The sequence below is a fragment of the Ahaetulla prasina genome, chromosome 13 (genome assembly GCF_028640845.1).
Source record: "Ahaetulla prasina isolate Xishuangbanna chromosome 13, ASM2864084v1, whole genome shotgun sequence".
Taxonomy (NCBI): Eukaryota; Metazoa; Chordata; class Lepidosauria; order Squamata; family Colubridae; genus Ahaetulla; species Ahaetulla prasina.
In genome coordinates, this window is record NC_080551.1 from 20,322,275 (window position 1) to 20,345,812 (window position 23,538).

The following is a 23,538-nucleotide window of genomic DNA, read 5'->3' on the forward strand; positions in this document are numbered from 1 at the left end:
TCTTGGGTTTTACCTGGGTGGTGCCCAATCGTGCTGTGTGCAATCCAGTAGCGTACCCACATATGTCTTGTTCCTCCAGGTAACGTTCACCACCAGCATGCCTGTGAGGGGGAAGTAGAGGATTGTGAGTTCCCAGGTCTTTGGGGGGCAAGAAACATTTCCCCATCTTTTCCCATCGTTCTCAACCACAGTACAAAAATATCCCTGCCAAACAAGTCAGAACAAGTGTGGGTGGTGACTAAAATTCTGTGTAGCTACTCAAATCTATTCTGCGTAGCTAAGTCAGCAGGAGAACCTAGACAGTATTTGCTTTGGGTTCACTACTACATATTTTTTTCGTATAGGAAGATCCTCCCCGCTCTAAAAGCTACCGATTGCAAAAACTACAGACCAGACTCATAATGCTGTTGAGCTTGGCTAAACATAAAGACACTTCTGCAATAATGTCAAGAAAATGGCAAGGAGGCCATCACTCAGAATCAATTTTGACTCAGAAAGCATTTCTGCTCATTGACCTTGATGGGGGGTAACGTAAATAACAGATATTTTTGAACAAGCCAAAAGCCAAGCTGGTTCAGCAATTTTTTCCACCGTGTTCAATCAAAAGTGCCTTTGGAAGCTTTTAGAAGGCAATTTGCAATAAAGCAACTGGTAGTGAGGAACACCATCCCCAACCCTTAAGATGATAGATGATAGTCGCCACATCTATGAATTGTAGTGAGTTTTGCAGGTAACTTTTCCTGGTACAGACTTTCAATGATCACTTAGATTACCTTGGGATACCTGCTATATATTCTCTGCAGTGACTGCTGCTCTCTGGGTTACTTTCCGGAGTTGGAGAGTAACCCTAGAATTGGAGACCCTAACTCCGTGATGTTGCATGCGGAGCCATATCAGCCATATCAGTGGGCACACGAGCGTTGCCCTAGCTCAGCTGCAGTGTGCATGCACACGCCAGCCAGCTGATTTTCGGGCCTTCTGGGCCCACCGAAAGTTGGCAGATGGGCCGTTTCCGGCCTCCAGGGGGGGTGGGGAAGGCCGTTTTCACCTTCCCCAGGCTCCAAGAAAGCCTCTGGAGCCTGGGGAGGGCGACAAACGGGCCTACAGGGCCCACCGTACCATTGCATGCCAAAAGTGAGGGGAGCGTGGGGGGGGGGGGCACATTGAATTATGGGTGTGGGCATGCGTGTGAGTGACATCCCCCCCCCCGCACTCCCTCCCACTTTTGGCACACGAGGGCAAAAAGGTTAGCCATCACTGCCCTAACTGATCCCTAATCCATAAATCATCATCTTTTCACATCCTGGTGTATTTATATAATTATTTTCAAGAACTTATAATAAAAGGCCTAATAGCTTATCATTTTCTTGGATCAAAGTTAGGCTGTGAAAGGGGTAGCATGCTTTTCTTCGTTCAGTTCCTAGCAAACTCTCTTCACAGTGAGTCAAACCAGTTCTTCTTCAATGTAATATGATGATCAGTCCTGTTTACAGTAGACTACTTACATTTCTCTTGTGGTTTGACATTCTGGGATAACTGCCTTTGGGGGGGTGCTCTCTGCTGAAGTAGATCAGCAAAAGCTCCCTTGATTGTTAAGAGTAATAAGGATTGGGCTAATGGAGGAGATAATACAACCTCCTTCCATAAATAGGGTTCTATATTCGTTTGGTGCAAGTGTACAAACATGGCACCTCATTCTACTCTCTAGAATGCCAACATTTCCTGAATTACTGTTCAAAAATCAAGTCTTATAGTGAAAGACAAAGCATCCCCAGGCACAAGTTTCCCATTACCAAAAAACAAACAAACAAACACTCTCCATTGAGTCCTAGTTTACATTTACATATATGGTACTATATGTTAAGATCCATATACTGAAAGCTAATTTTCATCTAAGCAGAGTATTATGAAATAAATACATCTGTTTACTCTTACATCTACTCTTAGAATTTACAGTTTCTATGCTGAAGTTTTTGAGCAGGGTCTTTGTCAAAAAACAATCACATCCTAAAACTTCAGGCCATTGGCAGAATTTAACTCAAATAGACATTCCTTCTTTATCTCCTATTCGGAAAGGTGGTTGGAGAACTGCCTGCTCTGATGATTGTATCACAAAATCGCAGGTGTGCTTATGCAGCTAGTAAGATGCATCTCCTGCAAGAATCTGGGAAAACAATGTGGGGAAACCTCTAACTCACTCTCTGGGCAGAGTAGGAAGAACCATTTAGAATGGCTGAAGAATGCAGAAGCAATCTAGACCATAAGATCAGTAGCACTACTTCAGTCATAACCTTTTTTTTTTTTTTAAGAAATTAACTATGTTATTTAAAAAAACTAGTATCTCTCTCAAGTCAAATGCTAGTATAAACCTCAGAATTCTCTTTCTTTGGACAAAAAGATATAGAAAACTGATATTAGCATGTTCTAATATTAGCCAGAAAAGTACAGAAAGGAAACAATATGGACCAGAGCAACTTCCGGGAACTAAGGTGAAAGAAAAGCAACTTGGACCACATTTAAAATACAAAACAATGCTTTTCTTTAAGTTAATATTAACGAGCAAAAGTTGTTTTGTATACTTTTAAACGGTTTGTCTCACCAGAAAGCATCATGCTTTATTAACTCACACCCGTTCATACATTAATAGGAAATTACTGTGTCTGTTCAGCAGCTAATGATTTCCAGACCTCATTAGCCCAATAAGAGTGGCCGATTACTAGAAATGACAAGAAGGTTATCTCAACATGGCTGTAGCTTAAGATCATGTTGCCTCTGCTTCAGCTTCTACAGATATTTCATCCTGAAAAACCTTATAAGTTGCAAAAGTTCATTTTGGAGGATTGGACCGGTAAGATAATGGAAAATTATTCCTTCGTCATCAAGCAAAGCACATGTGGATGAACACAATGGTATTTGTACTTTATGTAGAAAGCAAGCTGACCCATATGTAGTGTTGCAGGCTTTCAAGTGTGCTATGTAATACATACCGGGTGACTTTGGGCCAGCCACTTGCTCTCAGCCCAATATACCTCACAAGATTGTTGCGGGGGAACACAGGAAGGAGTACTGTGCATGTTCACCGCCTTGAGTTATTTGTAAAAATAATAAAGGCAGGATAGAAATAAGATAAAATAAAATAAAATTCTCTCCAATAAAACTCTTAGGCCGGGTTACACTCGAGTTATAATACAGCAGAGAAACAGGGATATCGATCTGTATAATGGGCAGATGGACTTGGAGACTTAAGTTCTATCATTCCAGGATGGATTTGGGTTTGGGGATGTTGGGGGGGGGGGAAGAAGAGACCAATGGGGCAAATCTTATCATTGCTCTGGAAGTGACTTAGAGGGAAGCAGCCAAGATGACCTTCTCCTCATCCTAACATCTTTCTCTCAACTTTGGGGGGGGGGGATGGATCTCTCTTCCTGCAGGTGTCAGCATCAAGCAGGAGGCTCCGGCTTTTCAAGGCAAGCCTGCTTTGTACAGTTTCACGCTCTCGGGCTTCACACACCGCTTTCCTGCAGAGCCTTACAAGTTAATTGTGTGGCAATGCGCCAGCAGCTGCTTCCATCTCAGCGCTGGCAGGTCAGATTAGGAAGGACGTCCTGGCAGCTTGCCCGCTGCCATGATCACAGGAGAAAGATGAAGAGCTCTGTAAAGCAGAGACCTCAGTGGTGGTTGAACTCACTCTCCCCCCCCCAACCCTTTTTCCTTTGCCTGCTGCTCTGGCAACCAAACAAAGCACAAGACTAATTGTAACTCCTGCCTGACACACCGTGTCCTAGATTTAACCTACCTCAATCAATCATGCACACACAGAGGTGGGGAGGGAGGAGGAGAGGTTTGGAGAGAAAAACCCCTCCCAGCAAATAAATGCGGAATTATTTTATGAAATGGGAAGTGATTTGCAAAGCTGCCTTTTAACCTGCCTGCCTCTTGGAAGAACCACCACTTTTTGCTGGAAAAGGAAGCGGGGGGGGGGGGGGGGGGGGGGGGGAGAAGGGGAAGAACCATTTCCCGCAAGCTCTCATATTTCCAGCGATGACTGCTACATTCAGAGTAATGACATGGATGGCTTATTTAAAAGCCACTAACTGCTTTTAAAGAGCATTTTGTACAGCAATAAAAGATTAAAAACTTGACTTGAGTAGGGCCAAAAAGACAGAACCGTCATCCCAAAAAGCATCCAGGTAGTTCAGCTACTGAGCCAAAATTATTATCCTAAAAGTTCAAATGATTTTTACAGCGTCTAGCTCTGAATACACAAACATTGTTCATTCAACTTCACTACTGGACTGAATAATTCCTTCTTCCTCTTAATTTTTTTTTTTTTAAATTAGCCACAGGCCTCTGGCGCTACAAAGAGAAACAGAAGTGTGAGAAACGTTGTTCTTTCTTTTTATTAAATATTCTCTTTCACAAAATTTTATTTTCCCACCACCTATTACCACTGAATGCTATGGCGGTTGGGAAGGTGGATTTTATTTCACAGAAAAGGAAGTACAACAGCTCCGGCGATGGCTGCTGATGCTTTCAAACTGCCACATGCTCTGCAGTTTCTACACCAGAGCTCCATCGCTAAGTTCCAGCTCTTGGGGCAGAATTTAATTATGCGAAATACAAAGCGCTGGTCTGCTCTAAGCTTACAATGGCAGCAGCCTCCCTCCTTTTCTTTCCACTGGGGACTTGACAGAACTGCCTGCCCTCTTTCAGAGAAAATGTATACCTCTCAAAACAAAATAAAGAAAGAAAGAAAAAGAAAGAAAGAAATATTGCAACCCAGAGTGTTTCTCATCCACCAGATAAAAGGGAAAGAGAGAGATTTGGAGGAAGACGCTTCTGATGGTTCCTTTGTGCAGCAGCTGCTGTTGCCATGCAGTGATCCTTGTTGCTATGAAGATCTGTGTGTCAGACAATGGGCTTTTTTCCCCTCTTAACTGCAAGCCCCACTGCTATTGGCTGAGATATCTCCCAGGTGAGTGGCAACGGTACTTCAAGCCTCAGATTTTGAAGGTGGCTGAAACGGGTTTGCCTCCAACCTGGAGCAGGTCTGCGGCCATCAAAACCCCTCCTCTTCCATTATTGGCTCCGCGCCAGATGGCATCCATCACAATTAGAGAGGAAATGGGAACCAGGCGGCTGGCAAGGCCGTGAGTGGAGGGCTGCGTTTGGCTATAATTAAATCCATTAATGATCTCAGCAGATCAGAATTGCACGTAACAGAATTAGAGGAACCGCTACGATTGCCGCCTTAAATGTCTTTACAATATCCTTGCTGTTATTCAGCATAATAGTATTTCTGCAGGAGGCAGGTGAACAGAACAAGCAGTACTGTACTTAGAAGTCTGTTTACTCAGCGAAAAGAGCAGATGGCCATGAAAAAGCTCTCGCTGGAGCCGCAGGGACAAGTGGTACAACTTGCACAGAGGTCAATAATTTCAGAAGAGACAAATTTAGCCGTTAAGAACTCTGAACCGGTTGTTGTTTATGCCCTGTAGGAAACATTTCCATCCCTTTGCCCTTCTGCGTGACCAGGGGGCGTCCTTTAGACTCAATTAAGGCAAAAGGGAACACATTTCTTAGTTACCAGTGATTGACTTGTAATCCGTTCAGATGCAAGACTTCTAATTTACCAGAGTTATCAGTGAACTACATGTTTAATTATAATGGAAACTGTTGACTTCAGCAAAATTTACAAATGGAGTCTTTAGTGCTGAAAATGAGCCCGGTGTCTAATGTCATGTGTGAACTAAGGCGCTAGGTAAGTAGCCCAACCATGCAAACAACTGCATTTTTAATGTTCACTTTGCTGCCCAAACGTTGATGTTGTTAGTGGTACTTGGCATCTCAAGGATTGTAAAGAAAGAGAAGAGCCAGCATTTTTTTTAAATCTTCTGCTTGCTCACCTAAAAGAGACTTGCTTGCCACAAACAGCAAAAGTAAATGAATAAAGATTATGACAATCTGTTTTTGGCTTGGCTTCATGTAGCATATAGCAGAAGTGCCTTCATCAGGCAAAATTGTAAATCATCACCTGAAATCCAAGTACCTTTGTTAATTAGGCAGCCAATATCTTGCCCGATACACAATTAGAAAACGCATACAGCAATAGAAGAGTTCAAAATTGATCCAAAGGATGCAAAGGCTTTTTTTGTGAGGATTACATTATTTTTCTGACAGTATGAACCACGGCACAGCTGGAGTAATGTGGCCGACAAGAACTCTGCATGTTTACAGTAAGTGAAGATAAAAATAGTTAAGCTGCAGGAATCACAGAATAACCTCTAGGCAAGATCTGAAATTATAGCTGCTCTAGAAAAGGGTAATTCTGCAAACGCATTAGAGATAGTAACAAGCGGGAAAGGATGAGTATCATCTCATTTGCCTCCTGAAGTAATTTTCTCTGAATGTAGTGTGAAATGTGCTCAGATCCTGATTAATATACAAACCTTCTTGACAATTTCAGGAGTTCGGCTAGGGTGATGGAGCTTGGGTTTATTAGGATACAGGTAGCAGTTCAAAACCTGACCAATTTGACAATGGATTGGCCCTTCCTCTCATCAACAGCCAGGGAATCAATATTTGGAACTGCCACTAGCAACAAATTGTTAACTCAACACCTTAACTCAACTTGATATCTAACAGAGCTATCAAATGGTAAAAGTAAGAACTGTCTGGCAGGTTCACCTATTCGTTAGAATGTTTTTAAGTTATAGAGAAAAAGAAAACAATCAGCGGAAAGCCAAATATACCCGAGATGATAAAGCTGAGTGATAGTTTATTTTTTTCCCCCTGATCTTTAATCAGTCAGCTTCTCACACAAGCTCCTGGAGATACAAGTCTGTGCGCCAAGTAAGTTTGGAAAGAACATTTGTCAGCATGTCTTTGTCTTTCCAAATTATAACCTCTCAGAATCTGTCAATTCCACTCTGACTGGCATCACATCAAAATGGATCAGTAACAGCCAAGGATATGCATTTTGCATCTCAGCAAGATGCTTCTTTGTATCACTCTCTCCAAAGATAATTGACTACCTCCCAATTGTTACTGGCTCCTTGCCAAGGCAAATCATACCTCTTCAGAAGTTTCTAAAGGGGTAGCGGCATTAATCTCTCGCAGCCAAAGCAACAAAAAAAGAGTTTTATGGTATCTTTTGTGGATCAGAGTCTGGTGGGAAAGCTGGTGGAAGAGGACATTCTAGCTTACGAAACAAAGGAGGGCAACTCATTCATTTCTGAAACGGAAATCAAAAGTTTCTCTCCAGTTTAGAATATCTGCACATCTTACAAACATTTTACACTGCGTTCAGAGGTGCAAATATTAAAAGAGTTTAAACTGAACAATGATTGGAAAAGATGGCTTTAGAAAACGCATGCCTTTAAACAAAGAACAGATCCATGAAGCTTCAAATCAACGCATTCGTCTTTTTTTGACTCCAGAACACAGAACCATTGTTAAGCATATACACGTGCAAACCTGCAACTTACAGAGGTGGTATGAGCTACTGCATTATATCGATCAAGTGGCTAGCACTGGTCTAAAACAAGTATACTAAAGGACACCTACCGTCTTCTGTCTCCTGCCACACGATGCCTTCCAGATTAACGCTGGTGCCAGGTTCACAGGGGCCCAGGCACTCTGGTTCAGTAGCTAGCGCCACATCACAGGTGTTCACCCCTACAGAGCGAGTGCGTACCATTATCTGTTCACATGGTGACGAGATATCACTGTTAACAACAGGGACAAGAAGATGCAGTGGTAGCACTGCAGGGGTGGACACGGGAGACTCCATCTGGAAAAACAGAAAATGAAGCAGTCACAACTGAGGCATACCAACGATTGAGGGGTCCCTGGGTCCCACCACCACATGTATCTTCCCAAACTAGGGCTCTTTCACAAGTCCTGCACTTGACCTTACCTTCACAAATGACTGCGGCAAGTTCTTATCTAGAGTATTTATCAGTGAGGAACAAACTCTAGAGCATCCAACCTGGATGACTTTAAGAGCTGTGGACTTCAACATGCTGGCTGGGGAATTCTGGGAGTTGAAGTCCACAAGTCTTAAAAGGTTGGACACTCCTACTCTAGACAGCCTGACTTGGCCACTTTGACTAGCTATGGCAAAAGCTTTAACCTTTCCCCAAGAACACCTCCTCTCAGTTCATGACACAACTATATCCACTCTCCAGCACTTGCCTCTCTGTGTTATGCTGCCAAACCAAAGGATTTTCATTTGGAGAGAAAGAGAGATAAAAATATAGGCAGACAAGTTTATTCACGTGTTTAAAACATTTATAGAGCTGTCCATTTTGTATCAAACTCTGGGCAGCTCCCAATGAAAATGCTTCGTGCAAGTTTATGCCTGAATTGTGCCACTTTAGACTGCAGACAGGATTTTAACATGGAACAAATGTTCCTCCTTAATAATAGGAATCTTACGTGCAGCAAACTAGCATCATACATACTCTAGGCTTTTCATCTAAGGGTACACATGAAAGTTCAATCTCAAAACCTCTATCTGGTGAAGGACTGGGATTTCCTATGGAAAAGGCACTCGATGCCTGCCATCAAGTGTCCATATTGTTATTCACCCAATCCAGGGATCTAGCTGTTGCATATAGCAAAGCAGTCTCACTCTCCCAATTTAAGCATCCACCAGAGAAAGTTAATAGATTGAAACACGAGCTGCAGTGTAAGAAAGCTGGCTGCTCACCCAGAGAGCAATCCTTCCATAAAACAAGGCTTCCAACTTGGCTATTGTTGTCCCTCGCATCATCCGCTAATTCGAGAACTCCATGACATGTCACTCTGCAGTTAAGTGATGGTCTGAGTGTCTTTTGGGTAAGTGGAGATACATTCCAGCCAGGGAGATAAAGCCTTCAAGATGTCACTCTGGGAAATCTGCCTGCTTGCTGCAGATTGGAGCTTGGCTTTTTGGTTTCAGATGAACCCCAAAGCTCGTCCCCTTTGCCAAAAGATAACCTGCATCCTCTTCCCCATGAGTATTGGTGACCATAAAATCAGAGGTTATTTATGGAACACGACTGCCAACAGCCACACACGCTCATTCAAGCTAATTCTGTTTTTGAACGGCTGCCAGATCCTTGGTTGCTGCAAATTGTCTCTCTCTCTCTCTCTCTCTCTCTCACACACACACACACAGCTAGCACTGTCTTTTTATGAAGCAATTAAACACAGTGAAATGGAGCAAGCTGAATCTTGCATGCTCAGTGTTGCTTGTCCAGAACATCAGAAGATTCTTCCCTTCCTGCAAACATTTTTGAGGAGGGGAAGAGTTGCAGCCCTGATTTATTAAACCGCTTCAACTGACAGGTACAGCCATGCCTAGAAGATGGTAGAATTATCTTGAAGCCCGCCAGGGCCTCTGCTGGACCAGGAAGAGGGGGAAATACTTGTATTTATCCTTCAGTGCACACAATCTCATTAAGTCTCTCCCATCACATAAGCAATAACTGAGGGAAACAGCTGTCTACCCTCTGGCAAGGTTCGGTGCCCAAGAATGTAGGCACTGCTGAGTTCTGGGAATGGATTTTCACTTCCAGTCAAGTTAACACAGCAGGAAAAAAAAAATCACCCAGAGTGTCACTGCCTGCTTGCCTGCATTAGGCTCTTTTTCTTCTGTCTACATGTTTGCTCTGGACAGCTAGCCAAACAAAGCCGATCTTATCTGATCAACGTTTAATACTGTCTGCCTTTTTAATCTGTAGTGATCGAGCTGGCTATGTTTGTCCAGGCAGATAACAGAAGTTATACCGTTTTTTTTTTTCAAGGGCAGTAAGCCATACCTCAGATGTGCAAGCTCCCTGACGTAAGCCCCTATTTGCAAGGCGACTGGCAGTCTTAGCATAACACAAATCTCCCTCTCCCCTTGAGTTTGCCTGTGTGCGTTTGTGTACTGAAGGTGTGGAACAACTTACATTTTGCTGAACAGGATCCTTGACCCTGTGGAGTCTCCTCGTGGAGGCATATTGATGCCTTTGGCTTTCTGCTCTGCTTAAGAATGGCACAAGGAATGGAGGATAAACAGGGTGCCCTGTTCACAGCTAAGCAGAAATTTTAGGCACTCCCAGCACAAAAAAGCACACGAGCAGAGGAGGCAGCCAGACCCTTCACCCAGGTCAGAACACAAGCAACACATTATTACAGCTTTATCACTGCTAAGATTCCGGAAACAGAAGTCAATCCATATTTATTTGATTACTGTCCAGCAAAATTTAACAGAACAAAACCAGAGTGACGCAAATAAATACAATAAGGTATTAACGGCCCATGTATACAACGGTTTCCAGGCGAAGGAAGGCTGTATTAATCAAAGATACCAAACTACTTCCCTTCTTTTTTAAAAAAGCAACTCTGACAATAGTAACTGAAGGAAGTAATTTTTGATTCTAACGCTACATATTGGATTGATTTGCTCATAAGGGCGCAGTAGGTGGAGTCCCAATATTGCCAGCTGAAGGTCAAGGTTTTACCACCAGAGAGAATAAAGGAGAGACTTTTGCCTGCTGTTTGGGACAGAAGAAAAGGAACCTAATCAGCTGCTCCAGAAATCTTTATTCTCTAATCCTGAGCAGATGTTCCTTCCTTCTCACGTATTACAGCAAAACATTTTGGCAAAGAACTAGGGACAGTCAATTTGTCTTAGAAAATGGAAATTGGTTCACCACAACTCTTCCCTGGAGGCAGAGCTGGGGCACTTCTTGAAGTGTTTAAGAGTCAGAAAAGTTGCAGGTTTGCAAACTGTTCAGCTGCTCTTCTACTATGAAAGGTAATCAGTACTCGGCAGAAGAACGCTAATTGCTGCTCCAGCTTTGCTAATTATCATTTGGTCACGTCTGTAATCTGCATTATGCCACAATGCATAATAAGCAGCTTGCTGAGAACCATCTAATAACTGAGACGCCTTTTATGGGATTTCATATTTCACTCTGCAGTGGAACAAATGTACTGTCATTTATCAGCTGTCAGGGCACAGGAGGAAAAGGGGACAGCGCAAAGCTCAACCTTCCCTGCAGCTTTTGAAAAGATATGGGGGGGGGGGGAGAAAAGGAGAAAGCGGAGAGAGAGTGAGTTCTTAAAAATTTATGACATGATACATGCTGCTGACCAATGTACATCTGAAGGGGAGAAAAGGGAAAGGGAGTTGCTCTTCTGTAATTGATCAAGTTTCTGCCTTAAACCGAGTGTCTGAACTGCAAATGAGAAAAGGGTGTTTATCTAAACAAAGCTATAGTTGTGAAAGAAAGTTTGTGACCTCTTTAGAACTATCTGTAATCCTACAGGATAAGGACCTGCTGCTTTCTTTAAGTCCTACAATAAATGAAAAATTTCTGATTAAACAAACACCACCTCAACAGCGCTCTATGCCATGTCTATACTGAATACACTCAGCCAGCATTTATGATCTTTGTTGGAAAAATACATCAAGCTTTAGATTTAGTCCACCTTTAATATTATATTTTAAAAATTGAGCTGCTTTTCTGTACACATTTCTGTTCCATTTCTTTCCCTCCCTGTTTTGTGTCTTTTGCCCCTGTATTCTAGAACAATAAATAAACAAATAGAAGGTTCATATTGGCACTTGCAAAAGTTAAGTTCTAGAGAAATGGTGTTATTTTTAAAGGGAGACGTCACACAACACAGCATTTACTAAACACTGATGCTGAAATCTTTCATGAAGAATATTGGTTGCAAGAAGGGTAATGTACCTTTTTATTAAATTGCAGTTATGGATACAAAACGCAGGCACCTATGGGATTGTAAATTAACTTTAATAATTAGTACACCTTATTCCTTTTGTTCTGCCAAACGTTGGCTGGAAATTATGTTGCTAATAATTGGTTATTAACTGCCATTATATTTCGGTGATGTGATTTGAAGGTGCTCTGGGGATGGCAAAAAATAAAAAGGGGTGGGGAGGTTGGAAGTGGTATAGGCTGGCAGTTATCCAGCTGCTGTTATAGTGAGCTTTAAATAAACATTCCCCACCCTTCTCTTTCTTCCTCTTAAATGGCAGTTTGTTTGTTTATTTATTTATATATATATATATTAGTTTTGTGTGTCGCCTATCTCATTTAGATGACATGGGGCTGCAGGATGCAAAATGGAATTGTTACACGTCTAAGCTGTCATATGCACATATGTATAATTTGCATTCTGCTGCAGTGCTCTAACAATTCACTGCAACGTTTTTAGATTTCAACTTTAATGTGAGTTATAGCCAACTGAAGGGAGAGAAAGCGCAGGGCATCATGATACTATTTGCTCTCTGTAAGAACCAGATAGGAGCATTTCAAGATTAAGTAAACATCAAAGCACCAAATGTATCTCCAGTGCCAAATATTTACATTGCCTCCTCTGAACCTAGTCCCCTATAGATACGTGAGATCAATATTCTCATGTTCCTGTATATTTTTTCTCTATTTAATACAGACAAGCCAATTTATTAAACCAAAGAATCTAGCTGTGACCCTTGTGACAATGAGAGCTACCTCATGGAAAGTCTGATGTTTGAACACATTTGATCTAATCAAGAAGGTATATTTAAGATTGCTAACTAACCCTCATATAATATCAATTTAGCATACTAGTGACATAATGTACATATTACTTCTCATTAAAGAGATTACAGAGTACATTTCGCCATGGAGGTTAACAATTCTTAGCTTCTGCAGTTTTTTTTTAATCATGAAGTTTAAAATATTAGATACAGCAACAGGCAGGCAAGGACAGTCAGTCCTTCAGGATGGAAGAATGTGGCACGTCACCTGAATCACTCAATACTGGTACTAAAAAGGTAAAGGTTCCCCTCGCACAGATGTGCTAGTCGTTCCCGACTCTAGGGGGTGGTGCTCATCACCGTTTCAAAGCCGAAGAGCCAGCGCTGTCCGAATACGTCTCCATGGTCCTGTGGCCAGCATGGCTCAATGCCAAAGGCACACAGAACGCTGTTACTTTCCCACCAAAGGTGGTCCCTATTTTTCTACTTGCATTTTTTACGTGCTTTTGAACGGCTAGGTTGGCAGAAGCTGGGACAAGTCACGGGAGCTCACCCCGTTACGCGGCACTAGGGATTCAAACTGCTGAACTGCCGACTTTTCGATCGACAAGCTCGGCGTCTTAGCCACTAAGCCACCGTGTCCCAGTTCAATACTGGTACTAGCGAGAAGTAAATGAAAAGCTGATAATTTCATGATGGTTACTGAAATATGGATACTCCCATTCCCCAAAATCTGCAAGTTTTGGAGTCGTGATCCAATCCATAAGGAACTGCAAGTACTCAACAACTTTAGTCACAATGTGAATACAATGTGTATTGCAATGTGAAAAATGCTCATGGCAAAATTTCATGTATTTCTCCCTCCCCCACCCATTCAATTAAAAGTTAAATGTAGCTCACATACAGAACATGATGACAAGATGTCTTATCACAGTGGCACCTGTGGGTGGTACAAGAGCCGTGCTTGAATCTGTCAAGCTGTGTCTTAAGATGTACATATTCCAACTGTCACTGTCAAGAATACCTTGTGCTATAATTCTTATGTGTGGCAACATCATCTTATTGTGCAATTTTAAACATAATGCTTCTATTTTAAAAGGATACGGAATAACATTTGCCTTTGTAGATTCTTTGGCTGGCAAACACTTTCTCCCCAAAGCACAAATATACAACCCTTGACAGTAGAGTTACCATTTTTAAATCTTATTTACGTCAGGCTCTGCGAACACTTCCACTACCAAGTTCAAATTATGTTTAAAAAGATACATTTCTTCCTTCTCATATAATGAACATTGCAAACAAGATGGGAAATTATTCACATCTAATGTATGTTGTTTTCTATACATATTTGTTTATTACAGTGACTCCAACCTCATAATACTTCCGACAGAAACTGACAAGATGGTCAAGCATTTCTCATTTTATTAAATAGCTTGTAAATATTACTTAATAAAGGCAAAAGCAATTAGCAATGAGGTGACTGAATCTTGATACTCTATTTTATCCATATTCTGTGTTGAATTACTGGTAAATATAGTTCAATATACAAACAGTAAAAAGTGCCTACAATATTTTTTGTGTAAACATGTAACTTCTTAATATAAAATTATTTAGTATTACATAAGGAAGCTCCAAAATTTAATTTTAATTAACAGAGTCCTATTAATTTTTAACAGATTGTTGCAAATCATAGTTAAATACGGGCATGCAAACTGCCAATGTGTGTGTATGTACAGTACATGTAGATACAGATATAAATGAAAAGCTAACACCTGAATATTGGCTGGCTGTATGACAGTCCTGAGGGACGCAGTGGCTCAATGGCTAACACACTGAGCTTGTCAATTGAAAGGTTGGCAGTTCAGCGGTTCGAATCCCTAGTGCCGCATAATGGGGTGAGCTCCCGTAATTTATCCCAGCTTCTGCCAACCTAAGCAGTTCGAAAGCACATAAAAAATGCAAGTAGAAAAAATAGGGACCACCTTTGGTGGGAAGGTAACAGTGTTCTGTGCGTCTTTAGTGTTGAGTCATGCCGTCCACATGACCACGGAGACGTCTTCGGATGGCGCTGGCTCTTTGGCTTTGAAACAGAGATGAGCACTGCCCCCTAGAGTCGGGAACGACTAGCACGTATATGCAAGGGGAACCATTACTTTTACATTTATCTATGACGTTCCTACCACATTAAACTCCAGAAAGAAAACATTGAAGAGATTACAAAAAAGTTTGCTTTTTATTCAAGTCTACAAGAGATGGCCTAAATTAGAAAATGATGTTTTTTACCACCTTAGCATTACCAACATTCTTCCTAGCTCAGGGGTATCAAACTCAAGGCCCAGGGGCCAGATCTGACCTGCAGGGTGTTTAGAACTGGCCCATGCGGCCACCCTTGAAACAGCCCACGGTGCCTTTGCCAGCAAAAACGGAGTTCGCAAGAGCCGTGGGCGGACCTCCCGAGCTCAATTTTCACTGGCAGAGGGTTACAGGAAGCTGTCGCAGCCTAAAACAGAGCTCAGCAGCTCATTTTCGCTGGCAGAGCACTCGGGCCACCACAGGAGCCTCCGACATGAGTGACGTCAAGCTGGCCATGTCTACCCTGGCCACACCCACTTTGCCCCCCCCAGGTCAAACACAATCCAGATGCGGCCCTCAATGAAATCAAGTTTGACACCCCTGTCCTAGCCAGTCCATCTGCAGACGCTACAACGGAATGTATTTGGAGAGACCCGCTGTCATATTTAGGGATGACAAGGTCATTTCAGGCAACACATTTGGACCAGTTTCCAGTTAATTGGCATGAGTAGAGAGTGATCATTTTGCAAACTTTCAGCAAGGCAAAGCCTATTTCAACCATCTGTGTGTATCCAGGGTGTGGTCTCCAGATTCTTTTTAAAGCTTGGCTAACAGCCCTGGGGTGATTTCTTAGTTGCTGCAACTAGAAACCACATATGCTTATCAGGAACTAGAGCCATCCTTTTCCTCTGTCTTGTGATGGGTTAAAACTGTACACATTTAAAGTGTTTGTCTGGACTCTCCTGGAAGGGCTATTATCTTCCTTGGAAATGTTATTCTTTGTCCTTCTTGCTTATAAGACCTATTGCTCCATAACTGTTGCTTTTAAGACTTAAAGGAACAGTGTGAAAGTAGCTGCACATCTGGAGAACATACATTTTTTACAGTGAGTACTGGTTCAATGTTATCGAACACCACCGGGGAAAATCAAAGAGATGGAGAAAGACAGTAAAAACAAAGCAAAATAAGCACAAACTACTTCTTTTGGATACAATTCCTCAAAGGGCAGGACAAACGGGCTGGCTTCACGCCTTGTCTCTAACTCTGGCTTTTCAAAAGAAATCATCACTGGATTACGAGCAAAGAAAAAAAAATCCAATTTATATTTCAAAAGTGGCTTAACCGTTTCAAGCTGAGCTTAACCCAGCACAAAAGATAAAATGTGATGAACAGACTGGCTGTAAGTGAGTCACGCAGACTAATCCACTATGAACACAGGTTGAAGGCTGTTTCTAGAAAGAATCTTCTTTTTCTAGTTCTACAAAATTAATATTTGAAAACTTTCTTTTATGATTTGTTCTCCATTAACTATAGGTAGTCCTCAGCTTACAACAGTTCATTTAGTGACCATTCAAAGTTACAATGGCACTGAAAAAAGCGACTTATGACCATTTTTCACAGTTACGACCGCTGCTGCATCCCCCATGGTCACGTGATTTACGTATGGATGCTTGACATTTATGACAGTTGTAGTGTCCTGGAGTCACGTGAGACCCTTTTGCGACCTTCTGACAAGCAAAATCAATAGGTAAACCAGATTCACTTAACAATTGTGTTGCTAATGTAAGAACTGCAGTGGTTCGGTTAATAAATGCGGTGCGAAAAGTCGTAAAATGGGGCAAAACTCACTTAACAAATTTCTCACTTAACAACATAAATTTTGGGCTCATCTTTTGGCCCGCCTGTATGCTGGAGAATACAATGTAATTTCATGCATTTCTTATTTCTTGTAGCTTCCATTTTCTTTAACTATCAAGTATTTTTTGAGAGTAAAAGGACTGTACTCACCTGTCCCATTAATTCATTCTCTACTTCAGAAAAGCTTTACACAGCTGGAAGCTTATGCTATATTAGCTAAAAAGATTAGCTATTTTCCAAACCTAAAACCAGGGTTTTATAAATATGTTTGGCAGGGTGAGTATGAGGCCATCCATGGCAACTGCGGTGAGCTCTTTCTACTGGTTCTTGTTTTCACTTCCCCTTCCCAGCTGTATCCAAAATAGCAAATCATAGTTGGTGCTTCAGAGTGAAGCTGAGGATTTGCTTCCAATTATGATACATAGACATGTTGCTAACTAAAGAGAAAAGCGTGGTTTATTGATCTTGGTGGGATAGCAAACAATGAGGAAACAGGACTGATGTGCATGAGAAGTGTTCAATTGATTAGAATACTGAGATATTTATATGTTGAGGAAACGTCCTCTTTAGAATAAATCCCAATGTTTAGATTATTTAAGATAGGCAAAAGAAGGGTGAAGCTTCCTGCTCCCCACTCCATGTGTAAGTAGATTGTACAACGGAGATAGTATGACATATCCTTCCACTTTCCTTAACTGGCCACCCAGAACTATGTGTGCGATGAGAAACCAACTAACCGCAGAAATGGTTCCAAGGGGAGAAAATTAGAATAACTCCATCCTCTGAAGTATACAACTTGCAAGTACTGGGGCATGCATATCATAACAAGTTAGAGGCTTTAATAATTAATAGACTGAAAGAAGATGTCTTTTCTTGCCGGAGGGATAAACAGTTCTGAAATTATGTTGTCTTGCCTACTTAGACTTTAGAGCTGCAAACTTCTTTCTCTACAAAAACTAAGTATTTTATAAATTCTCCTCCAACCTGTACGTGGCATGAGGGTTAATGTTTACAGCAATGCTGCATTCACTAAACTTTTTTTTTTTTACTTTAAAGAAATTTTAACAGGATAGTGACATTTTATATTAGATATGTTGAGTTGAGTTAAAGGACTGATTTTTCCATATAAAGAACAAACCATGGGAGAGGAAAGACTAACTGCAGTATAGTAAATAATTTTCTCCATTTAATCTGTGTCCAAACATTAGAGCTTGTATAATCTGCCCCTCTTTTAAGCAAGTCACAATGGTGGTTTTAGTATTCATCATCCTGACCTTTACTTGGCTTGGAAATTAGATTAAGTCTATCTTCTACTTTGAATAGAAGATCAAGAGAGAATTCCTGGAAAGAGTGGAACTTTTTTTTTTTTAAAGAGATAATTAAAGAAAGCAATATGACAATATGGTCACCCAAAAAGCTGTATGAAGACATTCATATGATTACCAGAAGTGGAGTTTGCCTTGAAGAGCATTCTATACCATTTTACCATCCTAATCTATATACTTTTACTATCTTAAATTAAAAAAAAAAAAAGAAAAAGAAAAAAATTATAAGAATCTCCTCTTAGTTTCACTGCTCAATAGGAATTTGTACCTTGACTCTTTATCTGCTTTGGTAAATATCGCAGCACTTCAATCAACTTTAGAGTCCCGAGTTATTGAGATAAGGATGCTGATATCCTGGCACCATGAAATCCTGACTTGCACTTGATGAAGCAGCCTTTGGGCAGACACGGAAGTCAAAGGATGACAAGTTGTAAAAGTTGCATTAATTTAGGCAAGTCAGTTGTTCGTCCCTGGGACTGGACACTAACTTTTTATCTGTAGAAATGTTGTTTGGACAAATACTCAATATGGATATTTCAAAGTTCTTTAAATCTCTCAAGATCACATGATGGGATGTTTAAAAAGTGTATTTGGGGAATTTAGAAGGGGCGTTGTTCTTACCTGATACGCTCCTTCTCGTTGGATAGAGATAGCATCCAGGAATGGGTAGACCTCATCTGCTAGCCGATTGGACTGAGTCCGTCAAAGCTGTGAGGACACGCCTCCTTCAATGGTCCCCAGCTTTTGGCGAAAGCGTAGAGACAGACTCGACGTGTCTTGTTGCGGTGTTCTCTCCGTTGGACCGAGGACCAGACAGTCTCTAGGGTACAGCTGGATGCTATCTCCACCCAACGAGAAGGAGTATATCAGATAAGACCAATGCCCCTTCTCCATTGTGGTGGAGATAGGATCCAGGAATGGGACATACCCTTACGGGTGGGCCACAGTCTGGTCTGAGGTCCCCTGATCAGAATGGATCCTCTGGAGGACCCACCTGCCAAAGGCCGCTTCAGCTGAAGTGAAGGTGTCCAGCTTATAGTGATGAAAGGGGATGGTGAGGACCATGTAGCTGCATGACAAACCTCCTCAATAGAGGCTTGGGTTGTTGTGGCCGCACTCCTTGTGGAATGGGCTGTGATCTGTCTAGGCAATGGAAGGGCCTGTAGTTCATAGGATTTGGCAATACACACCGAAATCCAGCGGCCCATGGTCGATGGAGTGACCTTGGTGCCTAAGGAAGCTGGCTGGAAAGACACAAAGAGCGACTCTGTCTTCCTGAAGGGGGAAGTCCTCTCAATATAAATGCTGAGGGCCTTCCTCACGTCCAAAGTGTGCCACTTCTCCAGGGCATGGACGGGGCCCGGGCAGAAGTCAGGCAGTATAAGCTCCCGGGCCCTGTGGAACCATGAGTTCACTTTGGGGACGAAAGAAGGGAGACCAGGTCGGCAAACCATGGTCGCCTGGGCCAGTGTGGTGCCAGGAGCAGCACCTCTACCCTTTCTACCAAAATCTTTCATATGACCCTTGGGAAGAGGGGATGGGGAGGAAAGGCATATAGGAGTTCCCACAGCCAAGGGCTGCAAAGCACATCGATCCCTTCCGTCCCCAGTAACGCAAACCTCGCAAAAAACCTTGGTAGTTGGGCATTGGCTTGGGTGGTAAAGAGGATCACGGATGGCTGTTTGAAGCTGTCAGCTCCTGAAATAAAGTCGGATGCAGGCGCCACTCCGAATGATTGACTGTGGCCCTGCTAAGCCAATCTGCCTGTACATTTGTGGCCCCTGAAATATGCTCCGCCCTTAGCGACAAATGGAGCCTCTCCGTCCAGAGACATAGTCATTCTGCCTCTCTCATAAGGGTCCTGGAGTGGGTTCCTCCCTGCTGGTTAATGTGTGCCTTTGGCCACACTGTCGGTCAGAATTAAGACATGTCTGCCCAATACCATGTCCTGGAACTGTTGAGGGCCAGGTGTACTGCCCTGAGTTCCAGCCAGTTTATATTGTGGCCCAGGTCTGCCTATGAGACCTAGGCCATCCTATTTTGGAGATCTGCTCCCCAGCCAAAGAGACTGGCATCTGTCGTAATCATCAGGTGTTCCGTTCTTTGAAAAAACTTCCCTTTGAAATTGCCCGGGAAGCCCACCATCGTAAGGAACGGATCACCTCCGGTGGTACCCTGATCTTGGACAGAGAATTGCTCCTGCCTTTCCTCTGGTAAGGCAGGAGAAACCACTGGAGAGACCTGGTGTGCAGGCATGCCCAAGGTACGATGGAAATGCAGGACACCTTCTTACCCAGGAGCTTCAAGAGGGTGGCCAGGGATACCATATGTTCCCTCCTGACCCGACCTACCAATTCTTTTATACTCATCTGGCGCTCCTGGGAGAGGTGTACCTTGCATGCAATGGTGTCTATTTCTGCTCCTACATGAAGCAATCTGTTTGTTGGCATCAAATAGCTCTTGGATGGAAAACCCGTGGTCCTGAAGCACTTGGATGGTGATTCTGAGATCCTGACTCACCTGGGGCTTAGAGGCGGACTGGATCAGGATATCGTCCAGGTAGCACTGGACATGCACAGGAAGAGCCTTGAGATGTGCCGCCAATGCAGCCAATAGTTTCGTAAAAGCCCTGGGCGCGATGATAGGCCAAATGGCAAGGCCCTATACTGATGTTGTCCTCCATAAGAAAAACAGAGATGCTGTCTGTGTTCTGGTAAAATAGAAACATGCAGGTAAGATTCTGTCAAGTCAATGGAGGTAAAAATCCAGGAATTTGTAGACCTAAGCAAAAACACGTCTGTTTTTAGCTAGGACTGAGTCAAAAGCTGGGGACCATTGGTGAAGGAGGTGTGTCCTCACAGCTTTGACAGACTCAGTCCAATTGGCTAGCAGACAAGGTCTACCCATTCCTGGATGCTATCTCCACCACAATGGAGAATCTGTTTTTCTTTGATTCTGGAAGGTTTGTTTAACAAAAAGAAAAGAAAAATAAAACCCTATTTGGAGAGGCATATTATTTGCAGCTTCAACATATGCAAAGCACCAACTCAATCATTTACAGCAGGTCTGCTCATCCAACACTTTATATAATATGGTTGAATAATCATTTCACAAACTAATAGCGCAACTCCACTAACCGTAGAAAACAACCAAGCACAAAAACCTCATGTGAGTTGTTCAGTCACAGAGTGTCCAAAACCAATAAAAACAGAGTTGCTTTTCCATAGGATCTCAAAGTGCTTTGGGGCTCCCAGAAGAAAGATGGTCTGATTGCAATTCACTGCAGATAGTTTTCCTATCACTTGTTTGCAGTGTGTGACTTTGCCACCCACAAATTCTGAATGTAATGTTTGCACTTCTTATTTGCTTGCAATGCAAACAGGGAGTTACACGGATCACAGCAAATTATAGCTTTGTGAGAAGCAGAAGCCTTTCTACACATTAACCAATTTTCACTCTCCGTAAGAATGGAAGCCATTTCAAAGGTTCAACTGTGCAACCCTGCCCACGTGAATCACCATCTCTTCCTATTAATGATGATCCCCTTTTGGTATTGAGAGAACGGGAACACTCACTAGCAACTAAATAGTAAAAATCGCCACCCTGAAATGTGCATGGTTTTTTTTTTTGTTTTTTTTTTTGGTAATCATCTAAAACTGAATGCCAGGGAGGATTGAATGATTGACATTTGCCACAAACAAAATATAGACCGTGATATCAAGAGATAAATTCAGGACAAAGGAAAAGGAGAAAACAAATTTCACAGCTACGTATATAGAAGAACCAGAGATGAGGTGAGATGGACTCCATTTTATGCAGCACTGCAAAAGCCGCTCTGTTAAATCAGATCAACAGTCTATCTTGTCCAATATCTTGTTTCCCACAATTGTTGGATTCTAAACGAGGAGGGTAGTTTCCCACCCGGCTACAGGTTAGCACTCCGACCAACAGGTTTTATCTTCTCTCATTTGGTCTGATTCTTTATTAAAGTCATTAAAACTTGCAGCTACTATCATTTCTCACAGTATGAAATTCAGTAGAATTAATTATGAGATGAATGATGAAACACACTTTCCTTCTGCTGTCTACAATCTACGGTCAATCAGGTTCCATTCAGCCATTTCATGAGATCAACTGCAACTTGGCATCCACGACTCAAAATTCTCTTCTTTATGACATTCTACCTTGTCATTATGCAAGAAGGTGGCTAATTTGCTTATTCACTTCACCGCTATTTTTATTCTTTCAAAAAATGTCAATATAAGTAGAACAGAACATGGTATATCAGCAAATTCATGTACATTTTCATAGAGTAGCCAGTAATTTTAAGCCTCTTACATAAAACAAGTTGTTGCCTAACTATCTACTGAATAACTGCATACAAGTAGCCCTTGACTTACAACCATTCATTTAGTGACTGTTTGAAGTTATAACGGCACTGAAAAAAATCACTTGGGGATAGCAGGTAAAGGTACATTTATTAGAATAAACTATAATAATCCCAAATGCAGAAGGGAGTGCAACTATAAGAGGGTTCACTTGATAATTTCATGCACTTTTTATTTACTGCTTAAGAAATGTATGGAAATTCTGTCTGGAGCCTAAGTGTTTTGAAACTGGACCACGACTTATTTCTGCAGCTATGGAACTCTAAATAGCTAATGCCACTCAGATCCCATAGGAAAATTATAGTCAGGAGAAAGAATGTCAAACATAGGAATATTTGCAATTATCATCCACTGCTTGACTCACTGTAACTGCAATTTACTCTTTCCTGTACGGTTTAATAGTTTCTGCTATTGCTGCTTCCTGATTTCCTATGTTAAAAGCATTTATTGCACCTGTTGCAATTTCTCCATGCTCTAATTCTTCCTGGTTAGCTGCATAATATACCACTTGTAGAGGGCTGGCATGTACATTTGTCACAGTCTTGCTCCTAACCAACCCTACCAAACAAATACCGCCTACTACTGTATTTCAGAACAGCACAATAAGATGGGCTTGCCAATTTAGAGCTGGCAATTGCCTTTTGTCCCAAAGCTGGAGCTAGGCTTTAGAATTCTTGAGAAATTAAGAGATGGAGGGAGGACAGGAATGTCATGGAGCTTGTACAAAAACGTACTTAAGGAATGTTGTCTTTTTTAAAGATCAAGATTTGCCAAATGTATGAGTTATTGGATTTGATTAAAAGATGCAAGGAAGAAAGGATATGAAAAATCACAACATTCTGTTATTATTCTGCTGTGAATGAGCAAATGTGATTATTTTTTTTTGCCTTCTTGCTACGAGAACTTTTTGAATATATGGAATCCCTGCATTATCTATTTACTCCATCAATATTGGACCTTGGAATTTATCCAACATAACCATTATATAACAAGATACAAAATGGAATAATTCATCTAAATGCTTGGTTTTTCCATTTCACTTGCCAGTCTGGAAATGATCAGAAATTTGTGGGTAGTTTGTCAGGGCCCACTGGTCTCAGGCCTTGCACCCTTGCAGCTGATTGATACCATTTAACCTTTCCAATTCTTCTATTCTCAGAATGAACAATCAATGCAATCAAATCAAATTCTAGCTTAATAATCTTCTCTGGCTCCTTAGAAAAACAGCAAGACAAAATACATTTAGCACAAACCAAGAAACAAAAGTATAATTACTTGCAGTTTGGTAAATACTATCAGAAAATCAGGCCTGTTCCAATTTTATTGAAACATATGCCATTCTTGTTCTGTCTAAATAGAATATCATTTGAAAAAT

The 23,538-nt window shown here is 41.7% G+C and overlaps 1 protein-coding gene across 6 annotated transcripts in view; it reads right to left on the reverse strand.

Annotated features, from left to right (window-relative positions):
- Positions 1-23,538, reverse strand: part of ZNF609 (zinc finger protein 609) — a 72,559-nt gene that overhangs the window by 8,641 nt on the left and 40,380 nt on the right. For all 6 annotated transcript variants that reach the window (XM_058155717.1, XM_058155711.1, XM_058155713.1 and 3 more), the window contains 2 exons: positions 7,567-7,792; positions 14-101 (listed from right to left, as the gene is read on the reverse strand). In XM_058155717.1, coding sequence (XP_058011700.1) covers positions 14-101; positions 7,567-7,792 — 314 coding nt within the window. The remainder of the gene's footprint in view (positions 1-13; positions 102-7,566; positions 7,793-23,538) is intronic.